Source organism: Zeus faber (genome assembly GCF_960531495.2).
Source record: "Zeus faber genome assembly, chromosome: 6".
Taxonomy (NCBI): Eukaryota; Metazoa; Chordata; class Actinopteri; order Zeiformes; family Zeidae; genus Zeus; species Zeus faber.
This window is the reverse complement of record NC_137201.1, coordinates 27,126,366-27,151,365: the sequence shown is the minus strand read 5'-3', so window position 1 is coordinate 27,151,365 and position 25,000 is coordinate 27,126,366. Positions and strand designations below refer to the sequence as shown.

General features: G+C 45.2%; 1 protein-coding gene across 4 annotated transcripts in view; it reads left to right on the top strand.

Annotated features, from left to right (window-relative positions):
* The window catches only part of insc (INSC spindle orientation adaptor protein), a 54,591-nt gene that overhangs the window by 18,283 nt on the left and 11,308 nt on the right, over positions 1–25,000 (top strand). For all 4 annotated transcript variants that reach the window (XM_080002012.1, XM_080002013.1, XM_080002011.1 and 1 more), the window contains 6 exons: positions 349–440; positions 10,841–11,210; positions 11,319–11,371; positions 12,108–12,231; positions 13,923–14,036; positions 21,491–21,616. In XM_080002012.1, coding sequence (XP_079858138.1) covers positions 382–440; positions 10,841–11,210; positions 11,319–11,371; positions 12,108–12,231; positions 13,923–14,036; positions 21,491–21,616 — 846 coding nt within the window. In that variant the 5' untranslated portion in view covers positions 349–381. The remainder of the gene's footprint in view (positions 1–348; positions 441–10,840; positions 11,211–11,318; positions 11,372–12,107; positions 12,232–13,922; positions 14,037–21,490; positions 21,617–25,000) is intronic.

Genomic DNA, 25,000 nt, shown 5'->3' with positions numbered 1-25,000 from the left:
TACCATATACTTAACTATAATAGTTGATCTAAAAATAATAATAGTAATAATAATAATAATAATAATAATAATAATAATGATGATCTATATACTGTATATATAACTATAATAATCTATGTAATGTGCCTTCTCCCGTGTTTCCAAACAATACATTTTGATTGTGTAAAAGACCAAATTCAGATAAGAAAGAAAGGGATGATACTCTGTTCATGGAAACATTTTTAAAAAGACGTCAGGATCGAACCGGTTCTTGGACGAGGCCAAAACTGATCTGGAATCTGAAATGAAAGACAATGTCGGCGCGAACCGTGTTTACATGTTTATATTTTTGTTTTGCTTTGTTTTTAGGTGCGGCACTGAAGTGAGCTTGCTGCGGACAACATGGCGACCTCTCCAAACCCCTCCAGACAGAGCAGCTCCCTCTCATCGTCTCCAATGAGGCAAGTAGCAAAACACAGGCTGAGAGCCTGCAATTTGTAATAGACGCACACGCCCACACACGCACACGCGCACGCGCAGACGTGCACACGCACACACACACACACACACACACACACACACTCACACACACACACACACACACACACACACACACACACTGGCCCTTTATATACAGCTGTAGAGGAAGTTATTGTCGTGTTGAGGAATCCAAGTGAAAGGTATCACACACAAAAAAAGCATTTTCCTCCACATAGATGGACACACACAGGAAACCACTAACAAATGCACACACACGCACACACACGTACACACACACACACACACACACACACACAAACACACACACACACACACACACGCACACACACACACACACACACACACACGTCCATGCAGCCAGGACCATGCAGATAATAATAGCTGATGGTCGCAGAAAATAACCATCTGCTTTCATCTGCAATTGGGCCCAAAAAGCCACAGCCCCCCCGGCCCCTATGTGCTGTTGATAATGCGCTGTAATGATAACAATATGTGGTAGCGGGTGATGTCAGAGTAGTTCTCATGGGGCGAGGGAATAAGGTTTATATTGGTGACAGCGGTACAATCATTACTTCGATTTGGGAGTTTTAAGAAGGGGATGGATTCATCCGTGCAATGGTTGCTAACAGGATTATGTTGTTGCTGTGGTGAGGTGAACAATATCCATTTTGTGATTTACATGCCTGTGCACTGGAAAATGCAGGCGGATATGAGCACATGCTTTCTTGTGCGCGCACACACGCACACACACACACACACACACGCACGCACGCACGCACGCACGCACGCATACACATACACACGCACGCACACACACGCACACACACACACACACACACACACACACACACACACACACACACACAAACATGTTCTCATGTGCACTTCCAGGAAACTCTTACATATAAGGCAGGCTCCTTCACGCAGGGAGCTTTGATTCCTAGATAATGTAATAACCACTACACAATTCACAACACACACACACACACACACAACACACACACACACACACCCACAAACACGTTCTCATGTGCACTTCCAGGAAACTCTTACATATAAGGCAGGCTCCTTCACGCAGGGAGCTTTGATTCCTAGATAATGTAATAACCACTACACAATTGCCAACACACACACACACACACACACACACACACACACACACACACACACACACACAGAAACTCACCAATATACGCATGCAGACACATACACATCAATACACTCACACACATTTTCTCAATTTCTCTCAGTATCAGAACGTCAGAATTATGCAAACCCCAAAAATGCTTCTCAATCTGTCGGACATATGTGCTTGACAGCAGAAAGAGCAACGTGTGCACATACCAAACAACCCGAAAAGCAAGCAGGGCAAAAAGACCGCTGCCCAGCTGACTGTGATAACCACCATGGAGCCAGATGCCCTGTGCATGCTGGCCCTTCATCACATCGGGGTCCCTCATCCTCAACTGTTTTCCAAATGATCTTTTTTTTATGCAAATACAAATATACCAAGTGACAAACACAGATATTATATAGTAAGAGTCACCAAATAAAAACAGGAGTAAATTCATCTTTTGTGGTTTGCTTTTCGTCTCGGGGGATGGGAAACGTGTGAAGTAAGAGTTGGAAGTTACGTTTTTTTCAATAACTATTTTCCATAGATTTTCAGCAACCGGCTGTCTGGGACCCATATCTATCAGGTTATCATCACAACTCGGTGCTGGACATTTGGAAATATACCAAAAAGCAACTCCAGACTCTATGAAAGGAACAGTGGCCATTGTTCTACTGTGGAAAAGTCCAACTTCAACACCACACACCACAACCATCTACGGATGGGTTTTTATTATTTTTTTCTTTTTTATTTCATCGAAATGTTTTTTAACTTTCAATAAAAGAAAAAGTGAATATTTTTCATAGCTCCTCAGAATAACTTTTATATATATTTTGTATATCTTCCAACGTAAACCTGTGTGGTTTCACTGTGACGGCTTTGTCTCCCAAGTATAAACACGCACACAGAGTGATGAACGTGAAATGATTTTAATAGTGAACACACTCTGCTGTGTATTAAATCTGCCTGGAAGTGGCCAAACATCTGAATTTAGTTCAAGTGAATTGCAAACACAGATGATCTGCACACTTGCACGCAGCTGACATGCATCTACCGAGTCCAATCTGGGACTCCGATTATAGAATGTCTTAGTCCACAATATAACATTTACTGCAGCCTGTATGATTATATATTGTAAAGCCAAGTTCCTGCGCTGTATCTGTGCGTGTGTGCCTGCATGTGTCACGTGTGTCTTTATTTTTTTCACATGCTCTGTTTCGCGGTTACACATAACGTGCCAGACGCAGCGGTAGAGAAGCACTCGTACTGAAGTCGCAGTATAAATACCCCAAGACCATAGAGCACAGTTTTATCGAAGTGCTGAATAGTACACGTACGCAGGTATCAAAGGTGTTCAAAGTAAAAGTGCTGGTGCAACATCATGATTTAGAACGTCGACGTCAGGACATTCCACTGGACATTGATGGTTTGGATTCCCTTAATAGTTTCCTGTTATAATCAATAGTGTCAAGTAAAAGCTAACCCAATTTTTTTCCTCTTATAATAAACCTGAAAGATGTTGAGAAAGACAGACGGACAGATAGACGGATGGATAGGCAGACAGACAGGAGGACTGACAAACAGGAGGAAGGACAGACAGACATGAGGACAGACAGACAGACAGACAGACAGGAGGACAGATAGGCGGACAGACAAACAGGAGGACCAACAGACTGACAGACAAACAGGAGGACAGACAGACAGACAGACAGACAGACAGACAGACAGACAGAAGGACAGACAACAGACAGACACGCTGGGGGACGGACAGACAGACAGGGGGACAGACAAACAGGAGGACCGACAGACAGGCAGACAGACAGACAGACAGGCAGATAGACAGACAGACAGGAGGACAGATAGACAGAAGGATCGACCGACAGACAGACAGACAGACCGACATACAAACAGACAGACATACAAACAGACAGACAGACAGGGGGACCGATAGGAGGACAGACAAACAGGAGGACCGACAGACAAACAGCAGGACAGACAGAAGCACAGACAACATACAAACAAGAGGACAGACAGACAGACAGACAGACAGACAGACAGACAGACAGACAGACAGACAGACAGACAGACAGACAGGAGGACAGACAACAGACAGACAAACAGGAGGAAGGACAGACAGACAGACAGACAGTTGGACAGACACACAGACAGACAGACAGACAGACTGTTCCTGTTCTTCTCCATTAGAGCCAGTTTGCTCTGAGGCTGAACACAGGGGGACATCTGGAAATCAGATGTCTGGCCCCCGGAGCTCAGTCTCCAGTTCCAGCAGACAGGGGCTGTGGTTTCCTCTTACCAAGCACTACCAGTTGACCCAGCAGGACCCGCCCGGCCCCACCTGCATTTCACGGTGTGACCGGCACGCTTAAAAAGCGCCCCCACGGCCATGTGCTTTCAACATTATCTGAGTCCATCTGCCCCCTCAGTGAGCGGGGTGGGGAGGGGGTGGGGAGGGAGGGAGGGGGTTTCGAGCGTTTCTCCATTCAAGTCTTTTCAAACGAATGCCGCGTTGCATGGATGCATCAGCAGCCGAGTGCCTCTCTTGACGCAGGCCTTCACGTCTAACCGTCCCTTCAGCTAATGCGAAAAACACAGTGGGCGGCCTTTTGGGTTTTCCATCGGGCAAAACCTGCGGATTGTACCCGGTGCCCGCTACTTTTTTTTTTTGGCGTCGCCTCCGTCGAGGTTCCAAGCGAGCCGAGGCGACAAGGAAGGGCCACGTGAGAACACAGCAGACTGGTCGCGGGGAATCGTCGTCCGCGTCATCATTGCGCGACGCGGGTAAGAGAGTGACTGAGGAAGTCTCCCCGTTACACAGGGCTTTTTTGGTTTCGTTCATTTAGGAAAAGAAAAAACATCTACGATGCAAAAAAAAACAAAAAAACCCCACACCGTTATTATCGGTTTTGTTTGGAGAAATGGGGAACAGGTAACGGAAACGCTCAGAGAGATCGCTGAGGAGAGAGATCGGAGAGCGGAAATTTAATTATTATACTTTTTTTCTAGAAAGGTTAAAAAGAACAATAGTTATTGTCCTCGGGGTCTTCAAAAAAAAAAAAAAAAAAACGATGCCAGGAAAAGTGAAGTAAAGCTAACCGGGCCACACGAACGAGAAACAAAAACGCCATCCCGTGGACAGCTTCCAAGACGACGCCACCGCAGCTTCCAGGCGGCGGCACGAGGGGGCTTCTAGCTGCAGTGCAAAGCTAAGCACCCGGCGCCGAATCGAGGGGGGTCGAGTTGGACCGGTTCTGTGCGGCGGAAAAGGGCCCTTGCTGGAGTCCGTGGTCACATTGTGGTGTTTGGGTGACTTTTACAAGTATTAAAAAAAAAAAAAGATACAAACTCAACTCCTCTCCTTCCCTGTCAATCTACCGTCCTTGAACATCAAATGGTGTGGTGACGGTACAGAGTTAGGTGCATAACCTCGGCAACGACTCCAAAAATCGGCGACTTTTCTCCGCAAAAAGGAGGCAGCATCAGCAGGAGGGCTGACCTTGGCGGGCGTTGGTTTCTTTGTGTAGCGCGGCATATTTCCCACGCTATTATGCATCAAAAATCGTATTTAACGCGGCTTTTATTTACGCGTTCTGGTCCAGCACGGTGGACTGCATCTTGTATAAAAGAGCAGACAGGCTGGGCTCACTTCTCTGCTAATACAAAGCACCAGCAGAGAACTAAGCTTTTGCTGGCACTAGAAGATAAGTGCAGAGAGTATGAATATAGTCCTTCAGCCGGAGATGGCGGTGGTTCAAGCCCCTGCTTTCCGTGCCGCAAACAGCTCCCTGGTTGAAGCGGGAAACTGGACCCAGAGTGGGGCCCAGGGGAAGGTTCACCTCCGGGGGGCGAGGAAGAGAATTGTGTAATACAAGGACACATTTTACAATGCTTCTTCATGCTCGGTGCTTTTAAATTGATGGTTTTTAAAAGGGAATCACGAGAGCCCTCCAGCGACGCGTGGAGAGGTGGCCGCTATGGTCGCCCGCCCCGGAGCAAAATAAATGCGGCTGCTGCCCTGAGCCCTCTCTGTTTATGAACCATCTATGTGCCCAAAAACATCAGTGAACCAAGCAGTGATTTGGTAACTTTAATTAAAATAATACTATTGACAAATCGCAAACTGCCGATATTGCACTTTTGATCTGCCTAAAATTCTTCTTCCACTCTTCGATTTGGATTTGACGACGCGGGATATTCTTAAAGAACAGATACAAACGTGTGTGTGATTGGGGACAAAGGTTGCGCTGCGTCGCAGTCCACCTGCAAAAGAAATGGAAGCCGAGAGGCCGCGCGCGGAAAACCGTATCCAGCCTCCCACCTGACGACTTACCTCCCGCGACGTAGAACTCACTCACGGATCTGTAGGTGTGGCGCGGCGGGCGTGGATTCCGTTCTCCATTTTTTATCGTGCAGAATATCTTTTGTTCTCCCTGCGTTATCGCCCGACAGCGCTGGTAAACTGCGGGAGTTTCCCTCTCGGAATCGGCAGAACGTCGTCTTTTTGGGGGAAGCTGAGGCTTGGTGTATGACTGACAACCATTTTCATAGTGTAAAAGTAATCTGTGTGTGTGTGTGTGTGTGCGTGTGTGCGTGTGTGGTGGGGCGTAGGAGGAAGCCCTCGAAATATAATAAAAAAAAGAAGAGACGTCAAAACTTGTTTACTGGGTGAAGCGACGTTTTTGGTCAAAGGATCTGCATCGGGAAATTATTTGAAAAAAAAGAGGACATTTTTTTTCTTTGCATGACGTAATAAGCATGATATAATGTGTAACACCTGACGGAATGAACATTGTGATCAGTGATGTTTTGGGGGTAAAACCACTTATTTTCCAGCACTATGTACATTATGTAGGCCATTACAGTATATGTTGCTTTCTCCTCCCACTGACGTACTTCACGTGTTGGATGGATAAATATAAATATATACGTCGGATAATCGTTGGATAAACGTTGGATATACGTTCCCTACACCTTGCTGCACAACGGTGTGGATTATCCTCCCGATAACAACAACAAAGTCGTCATCACGGTGTTCATGGTACATGGTCACATGTTTGATACTAAGATACATAATCCCCACACACCCTCCAACTCACACACACACACACGCACGCACGCACACACGCACGAACACACACACACGCGCACACACACGCGCGTGCACACACACACACACATACACACACATACACACACACATACACACATACACACACACATACACACACACACACACACACACACGTACACACACGCGCACACACACACACACACACACACACACACACACACACACACACACACACACACACACACACACACACACACACACACACACACACATAGGCCCACTCAGCTCAGATCCAAGAACACATATCTATCTAAACAGGGAGAATTTATTTCTTTAACATTCTGTTCTTGTTCTCTTGATGTATCCTTGTAGCTGTTAAGGTGCCTCTTCAAGTCCTCGGAGCACTTGGCAAAATTTATAATCTTCTCTTCAAATAAGGTCGGGTCATAGTGATAAAGCATTAACTTTTTTCCCTAAGTTCCCACTTTAACTCGAACAAAGATTCAAATGTTTGTGTTGTGTCAACAGGCGGGACCATCGCTATGGCGACCACAGTGGAAACTGTAAAAAAACATGAACATTGCTCATATGGATGTGAGCATATTTTGGCGGCTACTTCTTCGGGTCCCATTAACCCGAATGCCCACCGTCATACAAAATAGCCAGGGACATTTCATTATCACTGTCGTAGGAACAATAATAGGAACACACACACACACACACACACACACACACACACACACACACACACACACACACACACACACACACACACACACACACACACACACAACACACACACACACACACACACACACACACACACACACACATGGTTTGAGGCCTCTGTCTGATTTACGTGGAGGCAGGTGAGGGCTAAAATACCAACAACGGTACATCACCCGTTCTGTGATATCATATTTCACGACCACCTTCACACATTGCGCCGCTCATATTCATCACAATCAATACACTGTAACTCTATCCAAATGAACTCCATTTTTTTTTTTTTGGTAAGTTTTACTCCATCCACTTTACGTCGCTCCGCAGGTCCCCACTCACTCTCTATAATTCAGTTTAATGACGTCTCCATGACAAGCCTATCAACGACCAGCAAATAAACAGCATCGCCACAACGTCACTTACAAAGTACAGATGCGTGGGTACCCACGCTGGTACCAGGCTGAGCGTCGTGTTCAGGACCAGGCTGCATGCTGCCTGTGTGGCAGAATATCCCCAATATGAAAATCAGATACCAAACCTGGCAGATATTAAAGAAAATAAAGCACTGATTTTTTTTTATTTTTCTGACACATAAAAGCATGTTAGATGTTCATAAAGGAGATAAAGTCTATACTCAATAATAAAAGCAATGGATCGACTTGGATTGTTTTTTTGGGGCTTTTTTTTTTTTTACAACAAAATAACCTTACAGATGACCACTGAAGTAGTGATATAGTAGTGGTATATATAGATCTCTATTACACCAGCACGTTTGTCAGATAAGGACGTTATTTTCCATTTTATTTAAGCTCATTCACAGGTAATGAAGCAGGGATTCCAGGAAAAAACTTTAACTGAGCTTTAACTTGCTTAGCTCAAGCTCCACTTCCCCTGGTTCTGGCCGTGGACTCGCTCTCTCTCTCTCTCTCTCTCTGTCTCTCTCTCTCTCTCTCTCTCTCTCTCCCTCCTCCTCGCTTATCATCAGACAGGGGAGAGGACGCCTCCTCTTCGCGGCCGGGGTAATAGACCTGCTGTCGTCTGGCCCTTCCCTGGCCTTGCATGTAAATATTTGTCGTTCTCCACACGCTGCAGCGGCTTTGCTTCTCCTCCTTTGGAAAACAAACCTATTATTATTATTATTATTATTATTATATATCTTTTTATTTTTTCCTCCTAGTGCGAGGGGATTGGTTTGCGGCTGTTCGGCCTGTGAATGCAGTCGGGACGCTGTAATGTAACCATGAACGCATTATCTAAATTACATCATATTATATAAATGATATGAATGACGGTGTATTATTATCATCACTGATACTATTAACAGACTTCTTGTCAGCAGGGTTCATCCTGGTCTGACGGGGGTTTTAACGTCTTCTATTCCCTCTGTCCTGTCCAACTATCCGACTGTCCCTGTATTTTTTTGTTTCTTTTGGACATCTTATCTTGGCGTTTGCTCCCAGCGCTGGTCTCAATTGTTGACCCGAGCTTCTTTTTTGGGCTCGCCTCGGGTTCCTTTTGGGAATTTGTTCTCTGGTTCTCCCGCTTGCAACGTGTTTTGTCTATTTTGATTTTTGGGGGGATGTAAGAATCCTGCAATTATTTCAAAGCAGCATGAGCATTGTGATGAAAATCATTTGTTATTTATTAATTTATTTAATTTAAGGACCGTTCAATGAAATTGCTTTAATTTAAGGTCATAACAAAAATTAATTAATAATATATCATATTTTATTAAACACTATCATTTATTGGATTGGAGCTTGTGTATTGTAGGTATTTACTGGATTTGATGTGTTTGGAGTTTGAGTTGTGTTTGAGTGTGGCTGTAAGTAAAGTCCATGGAATTTAATGGGAATTTAGTCCCATGTATCTGCCCCGGCTTGTATTTATGAGATCGCTTCTGACCTTGCGTAACCACGCGGTAATCGTTTTCCGACGCACTCTATCCACCCTCAAAGTAAATCAGGTATATTCGGAGTTGTGGCTCCGCTAATGGCACGGCCCCGTTTGACCGCCTCCCGCTGGAAGCTGAAACGTGACACCTGAGCCGGAGAAAATTAAATGGTACGTAGCGGTAATTGGTTATTGCGGGTCAATGAAAGGGAGTGAATGGGGAGTTTGCACTTCTTCCCTGTGGAGCACTTCTCTGCGCTGCCACCGCTCTAAACTAGCTCAGGGACGAGCGCTTTACTGATTTGAGATCAATTCATTGGGATCTTGGTTTGAAGTGTATTTGCAATGACAACGCGCCCCCTCCATTCCGTGCTGCATGATGCAGTACCCGACGCTCTCTCCAGTGAGCTGGCATTTCCGAGATATGACAGGAAAGAAGGACGGTAAAGGAGAATGTCCCTTAATTAGCGAGCCCCCAACGCCACGTGTTTACCCAAAGCAGAGGAGGGGGGTTATCCATCGACCCGTTCTCTGGACTCGGAGGGTGGAGCGCTCCGGAATGCCCCTCTAAGCCGACGTTCATCAGGGTGAATGGTGGTTGGGACTGAAGGGGAGGCGAGAGTGTTTGTTGGGCAAAGCAGTCGGAGCGAAAGGGAAAATATAGGTTTGGCTTAACTGAATACGGACACCAGCAATTATTGGGGGATAATTTACCCCCGCCCACCCCCGCTCACATCATTGATTTTCGGGCTTCCGGCAAGAGCCCTGCCGCTGTGGTGGACGACACCCACCAATTTAGGATAAGTGGGCCTTCAGGGGAGAACGCAGTTACAGCATGACTGATGCACTGCGTTGGTGGCGGTTCTTTTCAGTTTAATTTGGATTTATTATTTTTTTTTGGCGGGGGGGGGGGGGGGTCACATCTAATTTGCCATTAATATATTTATCAACGCCAATCAATCATTTCTTCTTTTCAAGTCGAACCAGGCATAGAGAAAAATGCTAAATTTATAGAAAAGGATAAAAGTGCTGCATAGAAAGATGGAAATGGCCGATGTTGACTTGTCTATTTCGTGCATTTTCGTCGATCAAATTTACGAACTGAGTCATGGTCAGTAAGCAATATGGACGGCCTTCGGAACATATTTCTATGATGATTGTTTTTGACTGCAAGGATATGGATCTGTTCTCACAGGGAAACCCAGGCTGCAAATGCACAAGACAAATGTTGATCACTCTCAGCGAAATCCATTTACAATAAGGAAACAACATTTTCTGCTCCAATGTTCAGCATATTATGACATGAAGAGACACACCCAGCTGTATTCATCGCCCTGTCATGGCCTTGTTAGCAAGGATGAAATGTTAACTCAATGGTGGCATGAGCGGTTCGGACAATTGCACATCCTTCACCATCCAAGAGGATAATTAGACTGTATGTTGTTAACAAGTCACTCCACCCATGCATTCTGCCAAATCACAGTCACATGTCGGTGTCATCTTCGTCCAATCAAGTAATTCCTTCCTTCCCGTCTGAGCAGCAGCCGGATCCAGTCCCTCCAGGTGGACTCGGTGCAGCGCTGGATGGAGGACCTGCGCCACATGACGGAGGTGGAGTGCATGTGTGTCCTCCAGGCCAAGCCGATCGGCGTGGAGGAGGACGGCCAGCAGGGGGAGCTCATCGTGTCGTCGGCTGTGGGCGCCGGCGGCGACCACGTGGCCCGGAACAACCTGCAGTCGCTGCTGCGCCGGGCGCTGGTGGTCAGCACCGAGCTGGGCAAGATGTTCCAGCGGCTGGAGAAGGGCCGCTGGCAGAGGGTCCACAGCACGGCGGTGCGGGCCAACTGCCACGTGCGCTCCCTCGTGCATGAGTACGGCGCGGCCCGCAACACGCCCCCCGAGATGCAGAAGGTGGGAATGTCGCCCGTTGGGCATCGCTGGCGGTCTGTTGTGACCTGGCCTGTGGTTTCCCCGTCCGTCTCACTCCTTTTCTCCCTTTTTTTTCCGCTCTTCTTCCAGTATGAGAAATCTCTGCTCGAGAAATGCATGGAGCTGACCACTATTACAGAAAGGTAACACACTCAAGCACTTCACGGTCTCCAGGGCCTAAAGTATCACGACTTACAGTATCACGGTTTTCCCTCGCACAACTACTTAAAAAAATAAAAAAAACAGTGATACTGTGAGTAGAAAAAATAATTGATGGGTCAGCCACAACCCTCCCGCCCTCCCTTTCATTTCTTGTTCATCGCACTGCCAGAACTCTGTAACACACCCACCTTTTGAATGGACTTGGACATCAGATTATCAACATTTTTGTGGGTTTCACCTGAAAATAATTCCGTTCAAGGCGTAGTCCGGCGATGCCTTGGAAAACGCTCCTAGATGCGTCTGAAAAGTTACGTGTACATTGTTTCTCTCATCTCGCGATCAATTTGGACGGAATGTAAAATGGTGTTGAGACCAAAACATCTGGACGGGAAGTCATAGCACTTAGCCCCAAATGGGACGTACCCAAATAAAACATAGTTAAAGCCCAAGAGGACGCACCTAAAAAAAATATATATATATATATATATATATATATATATATAAATATATATATATATACTGTATAATAAACTAAGCCAGATCTCGTTACAGAATGGCTATAAATGGAGTAAATGAAGCCAAAGGAAGCGAAACCATAACATTCTAATCACAATAAAAGCAACGCGGAGGCATGACGTCCACATATATACATTTTATAAATATATAAGTACACTTAAAATACACGTTTAAATGCACACTATTGCCCCTCCTCTTCAGGTGCCTTCATACCGACGATGAGTTCTTTCGCAAGTCCATGAGGGAAGCCATCCACGAGATCCTCACCGATGTCAGCGACTCTTTCAGCAACATGATCGACATGGCCCTCGCCAACGAAATCCAGGTTTGTAGGGGTGCGAGGGGGGCGACCGGTGTGTCCTCCTGTCTCGAAACGTGGGGCTGTGCGTACATCTGCACATCCTATGGACCGCCCCCCCACCCACTGTACGGACATTGTTAGAAAAATGCTTCATACACTATAATAGTGCTTTTTTTCCCAAAAACCAAGCCTTTGTCTTGAAAAAATGGATACGAAATGTTGTTTGGATGCCCAATCTCATTGTGTACAGGTAGGTACGTGTGTGCGTGTGTTTGTCATAATCACTATCAGACACACTCACATACACACACACAGACACACATACTGTACACACAGGAATGCACTCAATAAATCATGTGTACAAGCTCAAACACAACACACACACACACACACACACACACACACACACACACACGTACGCACACATACACACACACAGACGCACTCACGCAGGCACGCACGCACGCACGCACACACACACACACACACACACGTCCTTGCCACAGCCAATCACTGTCATGGAGCCTCCCCAGGGTATTGTTTTAGAAGTTCTGAGAGGTTGTACTGCACAGCGAACATGTGTTAAGTATTATGTGATCAGTGTGAGAATGGACAATGACATCATCACCGTGTAACTGAGAGAGCAAGAGGTAAATAAATAGACAACATGACATTCCTGTCTAAGTAATCCTTGATTACTGTAATCATAATTACGATGCCCAAGACAGGTTATAAATAGAACTTGATGTCTCGTACTCAGTTGGACAACGTCAAAGTTTACAGTGAGTAACAAATTCCCATTTAAAGTCAGCCATTATTCTACTTAATTGTAGGACAATTTAAAGAATTTCACGTTTGAGTCCAACTCTCTTTCCATTAAATTTCCTGGAAAGTCAGTTCCGAGATTTGTTTCGGAACACATCATACACGTGAGAAAGTAATTGCTGAAAACACGTGAAAAGACTGTGAACGACTTAATACTGAATTGTGGAGTTAGACCGTTAAATTATTTTCGTGTTACAGATTTATTGGGCGGGGATAAATCAGGGCTGGATGATCCACCGCCGCCCTACTCTGCGTGGCCCCTTCCCCAACACTATATAAGGGTTAGAGCAAGTTACTACAGGCTACTACACTGGTTTGCTATCTATGAAGCCTTCATTCCGAAAAATGCATCGTCCCTGGATGCCAGAATGCACATGACAGCTCGGTCTCCTTATTTACGTTCCCGGTCCGTTCCAAGTGAATGTTCTATGTTCAACTTCCCACCAAAATCCAAACAACGAAAAAAACAAGCCCGTTCAGATTTTGGATGAGTGGTATTTGACACTTGGAGGGGCTGCACCTCTCCCGCAAATGCGCGTGGAGTCAGCGCTTTCTGCAGACACGCCCAAGGCGCCTCAGAGAAGGGAGTACAGCCCCTTTTTCCCATGATTTTGAAACCTAATATTATATAGTTGGCTATTTGCTTGACGTAAATAGTGGTAATAACACATTTTTCCGTGGTGTGACAAACTCAGAACACATTTATTTTTGCTTTTAAGGGACTTTAAACTTACATTATGCCAGATGTGATGGAAACTAGTTGGTTGTTGTTGTAGTTGTTGTTGTTGTTGTAGTGGTGGTACAATCCAAATGAAAAACAATTCATTCAAAATGATCATTCTTAAACTTTTTCTTTTCACACGCTCATTTTTGAAACTGTTTCCCTCCAGGTTCTGATCAAACACATCGAGTCGTCCGACAGCATCTACACCATCGGCAGCGCCATCAGTAACCTGCTGTCCCTCACGCAGGACGGACCGCAACTCTGCAGCATCATCGCCAAGGTGGGTCCAGGGCTGTTTTCGGCAGATCTCTTTTTTTCTAGTACCTCCACCAGCTAAACTCATATTTGTGATTTGTGAAACCACATATACCAACATATTTCCCTCCAGTGTAGTAATAATATATATTTTTTACTTTATAATAATAATAATAATAATAATAATAATAATAATAATAATAATAATATATTTTTTTTAACTTTATTACTACTATTATTATTATTATTTTAATATAATAATAATAATAATAATAATAATAATAATAATAATAATAATAATAATAATAATAATAATATCAATAATAATCATAATAATCTATACTTTTCACTTATTTATATGATTGAGTCATTGGTTTTTACCCTAACTAACCCAAGCAGAGTTTTATGAATTGGTTTCAAAATTAGATATCTACCTCCTCATGTCATCCCCCTGCTGGAGGTTCAGTTTCATATTGCAACCCCACCTCTTTTAATTGCGATGCACCTCTCTATTTCAGTCCTCCCTCCCTCTGTTTGTCGTCATCACACAGAGCGACCGATCTCCATTTACCATTTATCTCTGCAGTCAGGTTCTAAAACGCCCGTAGATAAGACGTCAAAGTCAGACAGGAAGTCGCAAAGCTCCATTAGTTCACCGCTCACTTTAAGGATATTGTTGATAAGACTCTTCCTGATGGCCAACACATGCACACACACACACACACACACACACACACACACACATACGCAAGCACACACGCACACACACACACACAAACACACAAACACACACACACACACACACACACACACACACACACACACACACACACACAAATGCGCTCCCATGGACACAAATATTGCCAAAAAGGAACACATATACACACACACACAGAACAAGCATATCGATATCATGTACAACACACAAAGGTGCGCGCACACACGCACATATGGGCAGGCACATACACACTGACAAATACACACACAATATACAAACAAAACTGAATACTCGTACAGTATGTATATGCTCCAGTCTGTGTGTAACATCAGTGTGTATATGCTCACTCGTGCATGCAATCGGCCATAACTACACACACACACACGCACACACTCACGCAGGCACGCACGCACACACACACACACACACACACACACACACACACACACACACACACACGATCACATACATCACAAACACTGATTTCCCAGTGTCCCTCTCAGTATATGTAAAGGCCGTTCACCATCCCTGTTGTTTTACCCACTGTGTTGTGTATGTGAGAGTAATATACATCTCATACATTTCAAGGCAATCTAATGCAGTTCAATGCAATGAGCGTTAGATAAAATAAATTTAAAAAAGAAAAGAAAATAGCGTAAAATTGTTTATTTATATACATACAATATGTATTCCTATACATATACAGTATATTTTTGTATATTTATTCTAAGTGTATTTTATACATAACATTTTTTTTTATATGTAGCATCTATAAAAATATATAGCATAAATAGCCTAGTGTATGCATCCCTGCTCCATGACCATGTTTCTCTCTTTGTTGTTTAACATATTTTACCTCCTTTTTTTCTGTCTCTCTGGCCTTACGTTCCTCTGTGTACGTGCAGGTAATGACCTAGAAATAGCTTTTTCTGTAAATAGGTCACCTGAGTGAAGTATGAATTAACTTGGCCGACCCCTGGCCTCTGACTAACCTCTCGTCGAACCCACCGGATTCCCTCCCTGACGCAGTGGATTCTGACAAAATATAATTTGCAAGTCAGGGAGAAAATGTAACTTCTCTTCCCCCTCCTCCCCCGCAAATTGAAAAAAACAATTATGTGCTGTTTCATGCAAGTCAGGTTTGGTACGGCGGCATTAGTGTGCTACAGCGGTGTTCCCGAACGCGTGAACGTGAGAACGAGGCTTCTTTGTGGGTATAATAATCTGAGACGTGGAAGAAGTCAGTCGAGACAATGTGTGTGTGGCTGTGAGGCGTTCAGTGGGGAAAAGGGAGGAAACGACTGCCGTGGCCATCGATCTGTGAAAGAGGAGGAATGGTAGGAGGTCTTTGGAGATTAAATTAAAAATAAAGCAGAGCTCGAGAGAAGCGCAAATTCAGTCGTACGCTCATCAGACTGGTCTGGTCATCACACCGGAGCCAATTGGATGGTTTGAGGAGCTTGGTGATATGAAAGTCTCGTTAACCACCCCTACTACAGTATGTGACAGTGTTTTAAAACTAGTGGCGTTGGCGGGAAGTGACCAGCAGATACCCTAACCTGTCCCCCAGGTCCCCATTTTCTTCCATTTATTCTTTTTTTGATGATTTAGTTTTCCAGTTGTTCTCTCCGTCAGTTAGGGGCTATTTTTTTTATTATCTAATTCTCGAATGCTAAATACGTGTATGTGAAACAATCAATCAATCAATCAATCAATCAATCAATCAATCAATCAATCAATCAATCAGTCGGTCAATCGCTCTATCGATAACTCAATTAATCATTATTGTCCTTTTTTGGAAATCTGTTGTGCAGTTGTGTGACAATAACGACAATAGAAACAGGACAACCTAAAATATAATAACCTATAATGATCCATGTATATAAACATAATTCACAAGGACTACATCTAAAAAAAAAAAACCCACATAAAACTCCATCTTAAACATGAAAACCAGTTGTTGACTAATTGTTCGGCCAAGAGCTGGACCAACCAGCATTTGCATCACAGAAAAACAACCCACGACCACAAACCTCTTCACCGGCGCTGCATTCTGCCCGTATTTGTTTTTCCAAACGCCTCGTAAAATGCAGCGGGGGGTTGCGGGGGGTATTTCTGGGAGCGGCCTGACCATTGCGTAGGCAGGTGAGAGGGGAGGAGCGGTCAGATTTGAGGGCATGATGATTAGCCACTACAAGCCCTGGCACCGTGGCCTGATGAGACGCGGCGGGCCGGCGTAATGGCCTTATTAGGATAATGGTGGTAGTTACAGCCTTCGCCTTCCACCAGGTAATTCTATCTATCTATCTCCACTGTGAATGGATTTCAATACCTGCAAGTGTTTTGTTGTCACAGGGTGTCTCTCTTGTAGACATAGACGTGATATAGGAGCTATTTTTGTTTGTTTGGACAAATCAGTAGCGCGAAAGGAAAATGCCCGCACCATTACGGATGAGGTTTTTTTTTGTGTGTGATTTTTCCAGCGCTGAGTGTTTTCCACCCATAAAATATGAGTAAGAATAATCAGGTTGGCTTTTTCGTCTGACAGCATGAGTTGTGTGACTCATTTGATAGGTTCTCCATTTGGCATGGACACTGAGTAAAGCTGGCCAAATCCTTTGGCCATTTTACCCCGTTTCTTTTCCTGCCAGTGAGCTGCCCCTGGTCTGGACCTGTGAAACAGAACTCTGTGAAAAACATTGTTCGCAACAAGGAATCAATCAGAATCGGAATCAGAATCAAAATCAAAATCGCTTTTATTCCCCAAATGTACAATGTATACAGGAAGTTAACATGGTGATACAGCGCAGTGAATCAAGACGGGTTGAAAGTTAAGAGGTTGAGTTTAAAAGTAGAAAAAAAAAATATATTGGTTAATATTATTCATATTTGTTATATAGTTATATATATAGTTATGAGTTATATCAAGTTAAGAATAATTAAGAAAGTAATAATGAAGTATGCTACGTTATGCTACATGTACTGTTGTTGTTGTAAATATGCATGTTCAGAATAACAAATATGCTCCATTATTATTATTATTATGCTCCATTTTTACAGTGCAATACAATGGGTGTGTGTGTGTGTGTGTGTGTGTGTGTGTGTGTGTGTGTGTGTGTGTGTGTGTGTGTGTGTGTGTGCGTGCGTGCGTGCGTGCGTGCGTGCGTGCGTGCGTGCGTGCGTGCGTGCGTGCGTGCGTGTGTTTGTGTCAAAGTGCAGGTGTGCGCATGTATGTGTGCATGGTGGGCGGTCGGGGGATGAGGACGGAAAGGTTGTTGAGGAGAGTGATGGCCTCCGGGGAAAAAAAACAAACTGGGGTGTCCGGTGGTTCCTGTGCTGATGGAGCGGGTGTGACGGGTCCGCCACTATCGCTGCTGGTCCGCTTTGTGGTTCTGGCATCGTGCGGCACCCTCACGGGCACCTGTTCCCGTACCCGTGAGCCGCCTGGCTGTTCGCACGATGCTTTCCGGTTTGTGTTTGGTCCCCGGCAGAGGGTGCGGGGGCACCACACAGTGATGGAGGAGGAAAGGAGTGGACACTCTCGATGGCGGCTCTGTAGAGCTGGGTGCGAGCTTTCGGGGAGATGTTCATCCCCCGGAGCAGTCTGAGGAAAATCATCCTCTGGTGAGCTCGCTTGATGGCATGAGATGATTCTCCCCCTTTTCAGGGTCACTGGTGACAGCTGCGTTGTTGATGTGCGTTGTTGTTTCCGGATGTCCACGACCATCTCCACCGTCTGGTTGACATTGAGCTTGATGGAAGGGTGGCTGGAGGCGGGGTCATTGTTATACAGAGAGAAGAGATATGCGGAGAGGACACCACCTTGTGGAGCTTGGGGGGTGGGGGCCGACAGGTGGCTTCCAAGCCGCACCTGTTGTCCTGTTGGTTAAGAAGTTTGTAATCCGCTCGCAGATGGGGTGGGGTACCTGCAGCTGTAGCGGCTCGGTGTGCTGGCAGTCCGGGAGGATGGTATTAAAAGCTCAACTGTAATCCACAAACAGAGCCCTGACATAGGTTCTGGGTGTGTCCAGGTGCTGTAGCATGTGGTGGAGCCTTAGGTTAACAGCGTCGTCCAAGGAGCGGTTGGCTCTGTAGACAGATTTTCAAGGGTCCAGAAGGGGGGGTTCTGAATTCGGTTTGAGGAAGGACAGGATCAGGGGTCTTTTGGTGGGGAAAAGGAGTCGGGGGAAAGGAGTCTTTTGAAACCCTTCAGGACTGCAGATGTCAGGGCAGTGGGTCAGGCGCGTGACCCTGTCCTTCTTTGGAACTGGGACGATGCCGGATGTTTTGAAACAAGGTGGCACATGACATTCAGCGATGGACTGATTGAAAATGAATGAGAAGGGGGGCCATCAGTGTGTGTCATAGGGGACCCCTCAAACCTGGTGTAAAAGCTGTTGAGATCGACAGCCAGTCGATGGGGTGATTGCAGGGCTTGTTTTTTTCTTGTAATTTTTGATTGTCCTGAGTCTGTTCCAGATAGCTGCAGGCTCGCTGGCGCTTGAACGGCGCTCCAGCCCGGCTTGGTATTCCTCCTCGGCAGATTTGACGGCCTTCTTGACGTTCTGTCTAGTCAGCCTGAATGTACGCATGTCCCCCTCCCTGCACACCTGCTTTTTTGTGGCGCCTGAGTTCTTCTGAGCTGTTTGGAGAGCCAGGGCTTGTGGTTATTGTACATTATGATGGTTTTGATTAGGAGGCAGATCTTCCTAATATATGAGCCTACAGTGTCAGCAAATGCGTTGTTGTTGTCCTCTGGGTCCCTCAAAGACTCCCAGTGAGTAGACTCCATGCTGTGCTATAGCACGTCAGTTTGCCTTGGTGTGCATCTCCTAACTGTAGTCCTGGATGGTTTTCCCCTCTTCATTTGCTGTCTGTACAGTATGTCGGAACATTTGTTTAATGCAGTGATCTGGGTGTCCAAGGGGTGCGCGGGGGATGGAGCGGTATGCATGTTTATGGTGGCGTGAAAGGGGTCCAGTGTATTACCGTTGTGTGTAGCGCATGTCACCAGTTGTTTGTAGTTCGGTAGGTCATGTGAGAGACTACACAAGTTGGAATCTCCCATGACAAGAACTACTGAGTTTGGCCGAGCGTTTTCCGCCGAGGAAATTTGCTCAGCCGGCAAGTGTTGTGCTTCTCGGACGGGGTGGCCTGCGGGGGAATGCAAACACCCGCGAGAGTGCCGGACGAGAATTCTCTCGGAGTATGGTGTGCCCTCGACAAAAACGTATTCAAGGATACTAGAGCAGTGTTGGTATACTTCAACTGCATACGGGCGTCAGTTGTTTTTGATGCAAAAGCACAAAGCACCTCCTCCCTTTGATTTCCCACATGGCACTGTGTCCCGGTCAGCTCTGATAAGTTTCCGTACCACAGCAGTGTCGGCAATGTCGTCATGCAGCCACGTTTCACTTTCTTTGAAAGTCTTTATTAGACCGTAAAAGTAGACTGACTTCATCCATGCAGATGGTCGAGAGCTGTGTGCGGTGTCCTCTTTCCCTCCACTTGCGTAGGGCACCGGCTCGCCAACCCCCATAGAGCCGCAAGGGGGCTTGTGTGTCAGGCAGCCTTTCAACTGACCCCGGGGAGTATGCAGTCATGGATTTCCTCCGATGGACTCAAAAAAATTGGAGAAGTTGCATTTGGCACGAATTCCCTGATGTCTAGGCGCGTGTTCTGGTCGAAGCTATAGCGTGTAATGGAGAAAAGAAATGATATAAATGACACGAAGAATCGGGAGCGCCGAAACACCGTGGCTGCCAATGCAGAAGTCAGGCGGCATCATTCCATGGGTCATCGGTCATTTTTGCCTTTCATTGTACCTCATGACAGAGTTGTATATTTGGTTGCATTAGACCGCACTTCTTCGATCCCCAGGGAAGAATTCCGCAAACACATTTTGGCTTATAACTGCAACACAGTGAGTCATGCTAAACCATCACCTCTTCAATTTCCATACCAAGAACTGGTCATTTTGGAGGAAAGTGGAAACCTTGCAAGGTTGGTATATAAGGTGAAAGCTGTTCCCCCTGATCTAATTCCAACCCCTTTCCTGCACAAAATGTTTTGTTTGCTTGTTTTGTTTTCAATGGAACAGCAGATATTATGTGCAATGATTATAAAATGAAAATGATTATACATAATTATATATTATTATTATAGCCACTATAGATCCAAGATATTCCTATATGAATAAATGCCAAACTCTCATCATTTTCATGATATTTACTGGGATTGTGGTAATAAAATCATGACAGTACTGTACTTGTTGAGCAGCAGACATGCTGATATGAAAACACAAGACAGTATTTCCCGCTCTCAAACCCAAATCCAGTGGCCCAAACTGGAACGTGACAGATCGCCATTTTAGGTAAAGATGTTCCTACGGCTTCTTCTTGAGCCTGGAATGTGCCGTTTGATGACGAGGCTGGAATGCAGCCAGCGTTCAGCCGCATCAAGTGGGCATGCACGGGTTAAATTTTTTACTCAAATTTTACTGTTGTGGGGATCAATCCTGTGACCTTTCAGCTCCTGGTCGGTGTCTTCAGCGGCTAAGCCACCACGAAACCGGGGCCGAGGCTTTTTCCAAAAGCCCCTTTGAGATGAGAGCAAATATGCATTATCAGCAATACCATCTCGGCGGTTTTCTTTCTCGATGTTTGTGTAATTCAAGCACCTGTGAGCCCCCGTTCAAAGGGGACTTAAAGCTAAAATACCCTTTGACGTGAGCTTTAATCCCTTCGCTCCTCTCCCCACAGGAAGGTGCCGTGGTGGCTCTGTTCAAGATCTGTCGGCAGGATTGCTTCAGCGACCTCTACGCCCACGCCCTGCGAACCGTGGCCTCCATCTGCTGCGTGGAGGAGGGCATCACCCAGCTGGACAAGGTACCGAACTCCAGCGCCGAAACAGGACTAGAGAAACGCAGCCAGGCTCTTCCATACACGTCAGTGACGTCATATCGGCAGAACAATTTGGCTGCCTTCACGTGAGAACGTCTTTGCACTAGAGGCTGTAGTTGCTGAGGCTCAGCTCAAAAACAATTTCTGAAGGTGTAAGAAACGATGATTTATTGATTACTAGATTTATTGATCAAATTAGTGTGTCTAAATTAGACAGCTTTATTTTTTAATCAATCAATTAGTCAGTTTCTCACGTGGTGAGTAACCTGAAGAACCAGCAGCATGTGAAACCAATCAGCTATGAAACTTATATATTATACGAGAAACTGGTGTGTGTGTGTGTGTGTGTGTGTGTGTGTGTGTGTGTGTGTGTATGTGTGTACATTCACTTGTGTTTGTGCATATTTTATTCAACACGTGTAAGTCCAGTGTCTTAAACAATGTCTGTTTCGTCTGATCACCGTCTGAAGCAGCACATGCAGAGCCAGATGTCCGGGCTCTGGCTGTGCACGGTCAAATCCTTGAGCAAACACGGACTGTTATGTCTGTGACGGCAGTTTATTTTGTCAGGGGAAGACAAAACGCTTACAATAACAACAGTAGGAGACTCGGAGTGAAAGCCTGTGATCAGGAGCGGAGGGATCGACGGAGGAAGGGTGGAGTGGGCGGACAAAGGAATCCTTGTTGCTTCAGCACCAGCGGACGTGGTGGCTCATGCTCGTATCATGATCACACAGTTTACTACACATCTTATCACCAGGCCAGAAAAAAAACCCTCTACCGTTGTTTTTGAAGTGGCAATCCGTAAGATCGTCTGTGTTTGGGGAATTACACTGAAAGTCCCAGAGTTCCATTTTTTCCCATCGTCCTTGGTTTTCCCTCGTCCTTGGTCTACATCCTTTTATCTAAAATTTGCCCATTTCTGATCCATTGATTTTATTTTTTTCTTTGTGACTCGGGGGCGGTGGTGTTATTCATTATATTTTGTGAATGTCCATCCCTATGGACAGCTCACTGAGAGCAGCCAGCTACGCCGCTTCACCAATTTCACAGCGGCTGCCTTTCTTGTTTTGCCTGCGCCCCATCCTTGCATTCTCGCCGGGAAAGGTGGACCCCACCACCAACCATCGAAACAACGTATCGAGGAGCACGTGCATAACACAAATACATAGAATGGCAGCAAGCTTTGTTAGATCTGTCAGTCATTATTGCCGATGACCTATGAGGTGCTGATCTGTCCTGAAGTATGGTTCGGTATTTAGACGGATGGGTGTGCATTCGGATCTATGTGCGCGCGCACGCGCGCGTGTGTGTGAGACAGCGATATCATTACAGCCACTGTTTGTTCACGCCCTGCCTCTCCGTCGAGAATTCAGCCACAAAAACACGCGGCAGACAAACGAGGGCCAGGCAAGCGTTTACACGGGGACAAAACATTTCCCCCGTTCTGGTGAATAACGACGGCACAGCGGTGGCGCGGCGTTCGGGTAAAGAGCAGCTGGGACGTTATGAATCATCCGAGCGTGGAAACTCAAAGCGGAAACAAAAGTCCAAACCTTATTAGCAGCTCTGTCCCCGGAGGTCCTGTCAGGGAAGAGGAAGACGCTCGATCAGGCTTGAGAAAGCCACCTGTCGCTGCTGAGGGGTGGCGTGCTCGGCGGTGGATTCTGTCTCCGTTCAAAAAAGCCTGCCGGCGTCGGTGGGAGCCAAATAGGGTGAATGGAGGGGGGGGGGGGTTGGGTTGTAAAACAGCAACCTCGCAAGATAATTGGATGAGATATCCCCCATGAGAGAAGTTTACTTCAACGGTTAACGCTTGTTGATGTGCACATCACCGCCTTGATCCGAAGTTGAAAAAAAAAAGAGAAACTAAAAAAAGATACGAATAAATAATTTCACATGTAAAATGCACCTGGAAGCGTGCGAAAAAAACAAAAGACAAAAAACAACAACAAAAAAAAAAAAGATTTTAAGGGAATGATAAGTAAAAGCAGCATATTTTATTTATGCTTCGAATTAAAATAAATCATTACATATTTAATAAAGACAAAAGAAGGCCAAACAAAGAGAAAAAAGTCACAACTACATTAAAGGCGCATTCAAAAGTGACGGTTATTATATCACAGGGTCAAACATTTCCACTTGTCATTTAGTTTGTCGCGCTCCCTGTGACTCTTTCTTAAAAGTTAGAGAGAGAGAGTCGGTGTTGGAGAACAGTGAATGAGCTCGTCATTGAACAGTGAGTTCTGAGTTCCTATTTTGGGGAAGATGGTGTGTGTGGGCGGGGTGGGGTGAGGTGGGCCTGGGGTGGGGAAGGGTGGGGGCGGAAAGTGGATTGTTCCACGTCAGTGGGTCGCGCACGCTGCCACTGTGCTGCTGACGGCACCGGAGACAGAAATACTGAATTGTGTGTGAAGCTCCGAGCTGTCATGCTCAGACTGACAGGCAGTGGGAGACCGACTAGAAAGTGGATTTTCTTTCCAGTTTTGTTACCGGAAAGATGCGGGCGGTCAAAAGTAACCAAATAAAAATAAAGATGAGTAATCTCCATTTCTTAGCTGAGCTTATGAGTATGAATAACTTACTAAAAATAATAACAATAATAATAATAATAATAATAATCACCATTATTTTAGTCTATATTGTGATCACGATTATTTATCAAGATTATTAATCCATTTTTGTGAACATAATTATTTTATGGCACTTAAATTAACAGAAAACTGCCTTCACAATAATCATGTATTTTATAAACCTATAGATAAATTAACTGAGGACTGACATCAACTGTAGAGGATATATAACAAAATTAATTGTGTGTAGTGGGCTGCACCAAAAACACAAAAGAAGGAAAATATTTCAAAACACATATGCATAATGTAATTGCTTATGGTTATTTTTTACCAGAAATCATAATTCAGGAAGTTTGCATACATTGATGTCTCTGGAATGTCTATAAATTCTGACTGTGATTTTACTGTTTTTTTTTATTCTGTAGAACCTACTCTGGTGCATGTCAGTGTATATATGTATGACGTTTAATATGCAGCGCTGTGTTTAATCCAATTCTCCTTGTATGGCTAAGAGTTTATATCCTGTATTCCTTTAGTTAAAGCCCAATCACGACTCTATCTGCAGGATGCACAGATTATTCACTTTGCCACACATGGATAATTGCGATCAGACAAAAAACAAGGGCAAATTGCACTCAGCTGAAAGTCCAGTCGGCGAGCTGGCCGGCAGCCGACAACGATCTACGGAGAGCCCGGTGTCCTGGCTATCTGTTTTTTATTTTTGGGAAGTGCATTCCCAAAGGCACGGTAGACTGGTAGACTGCAGCGCTATCCCAAATGATCACAAACTCCATAC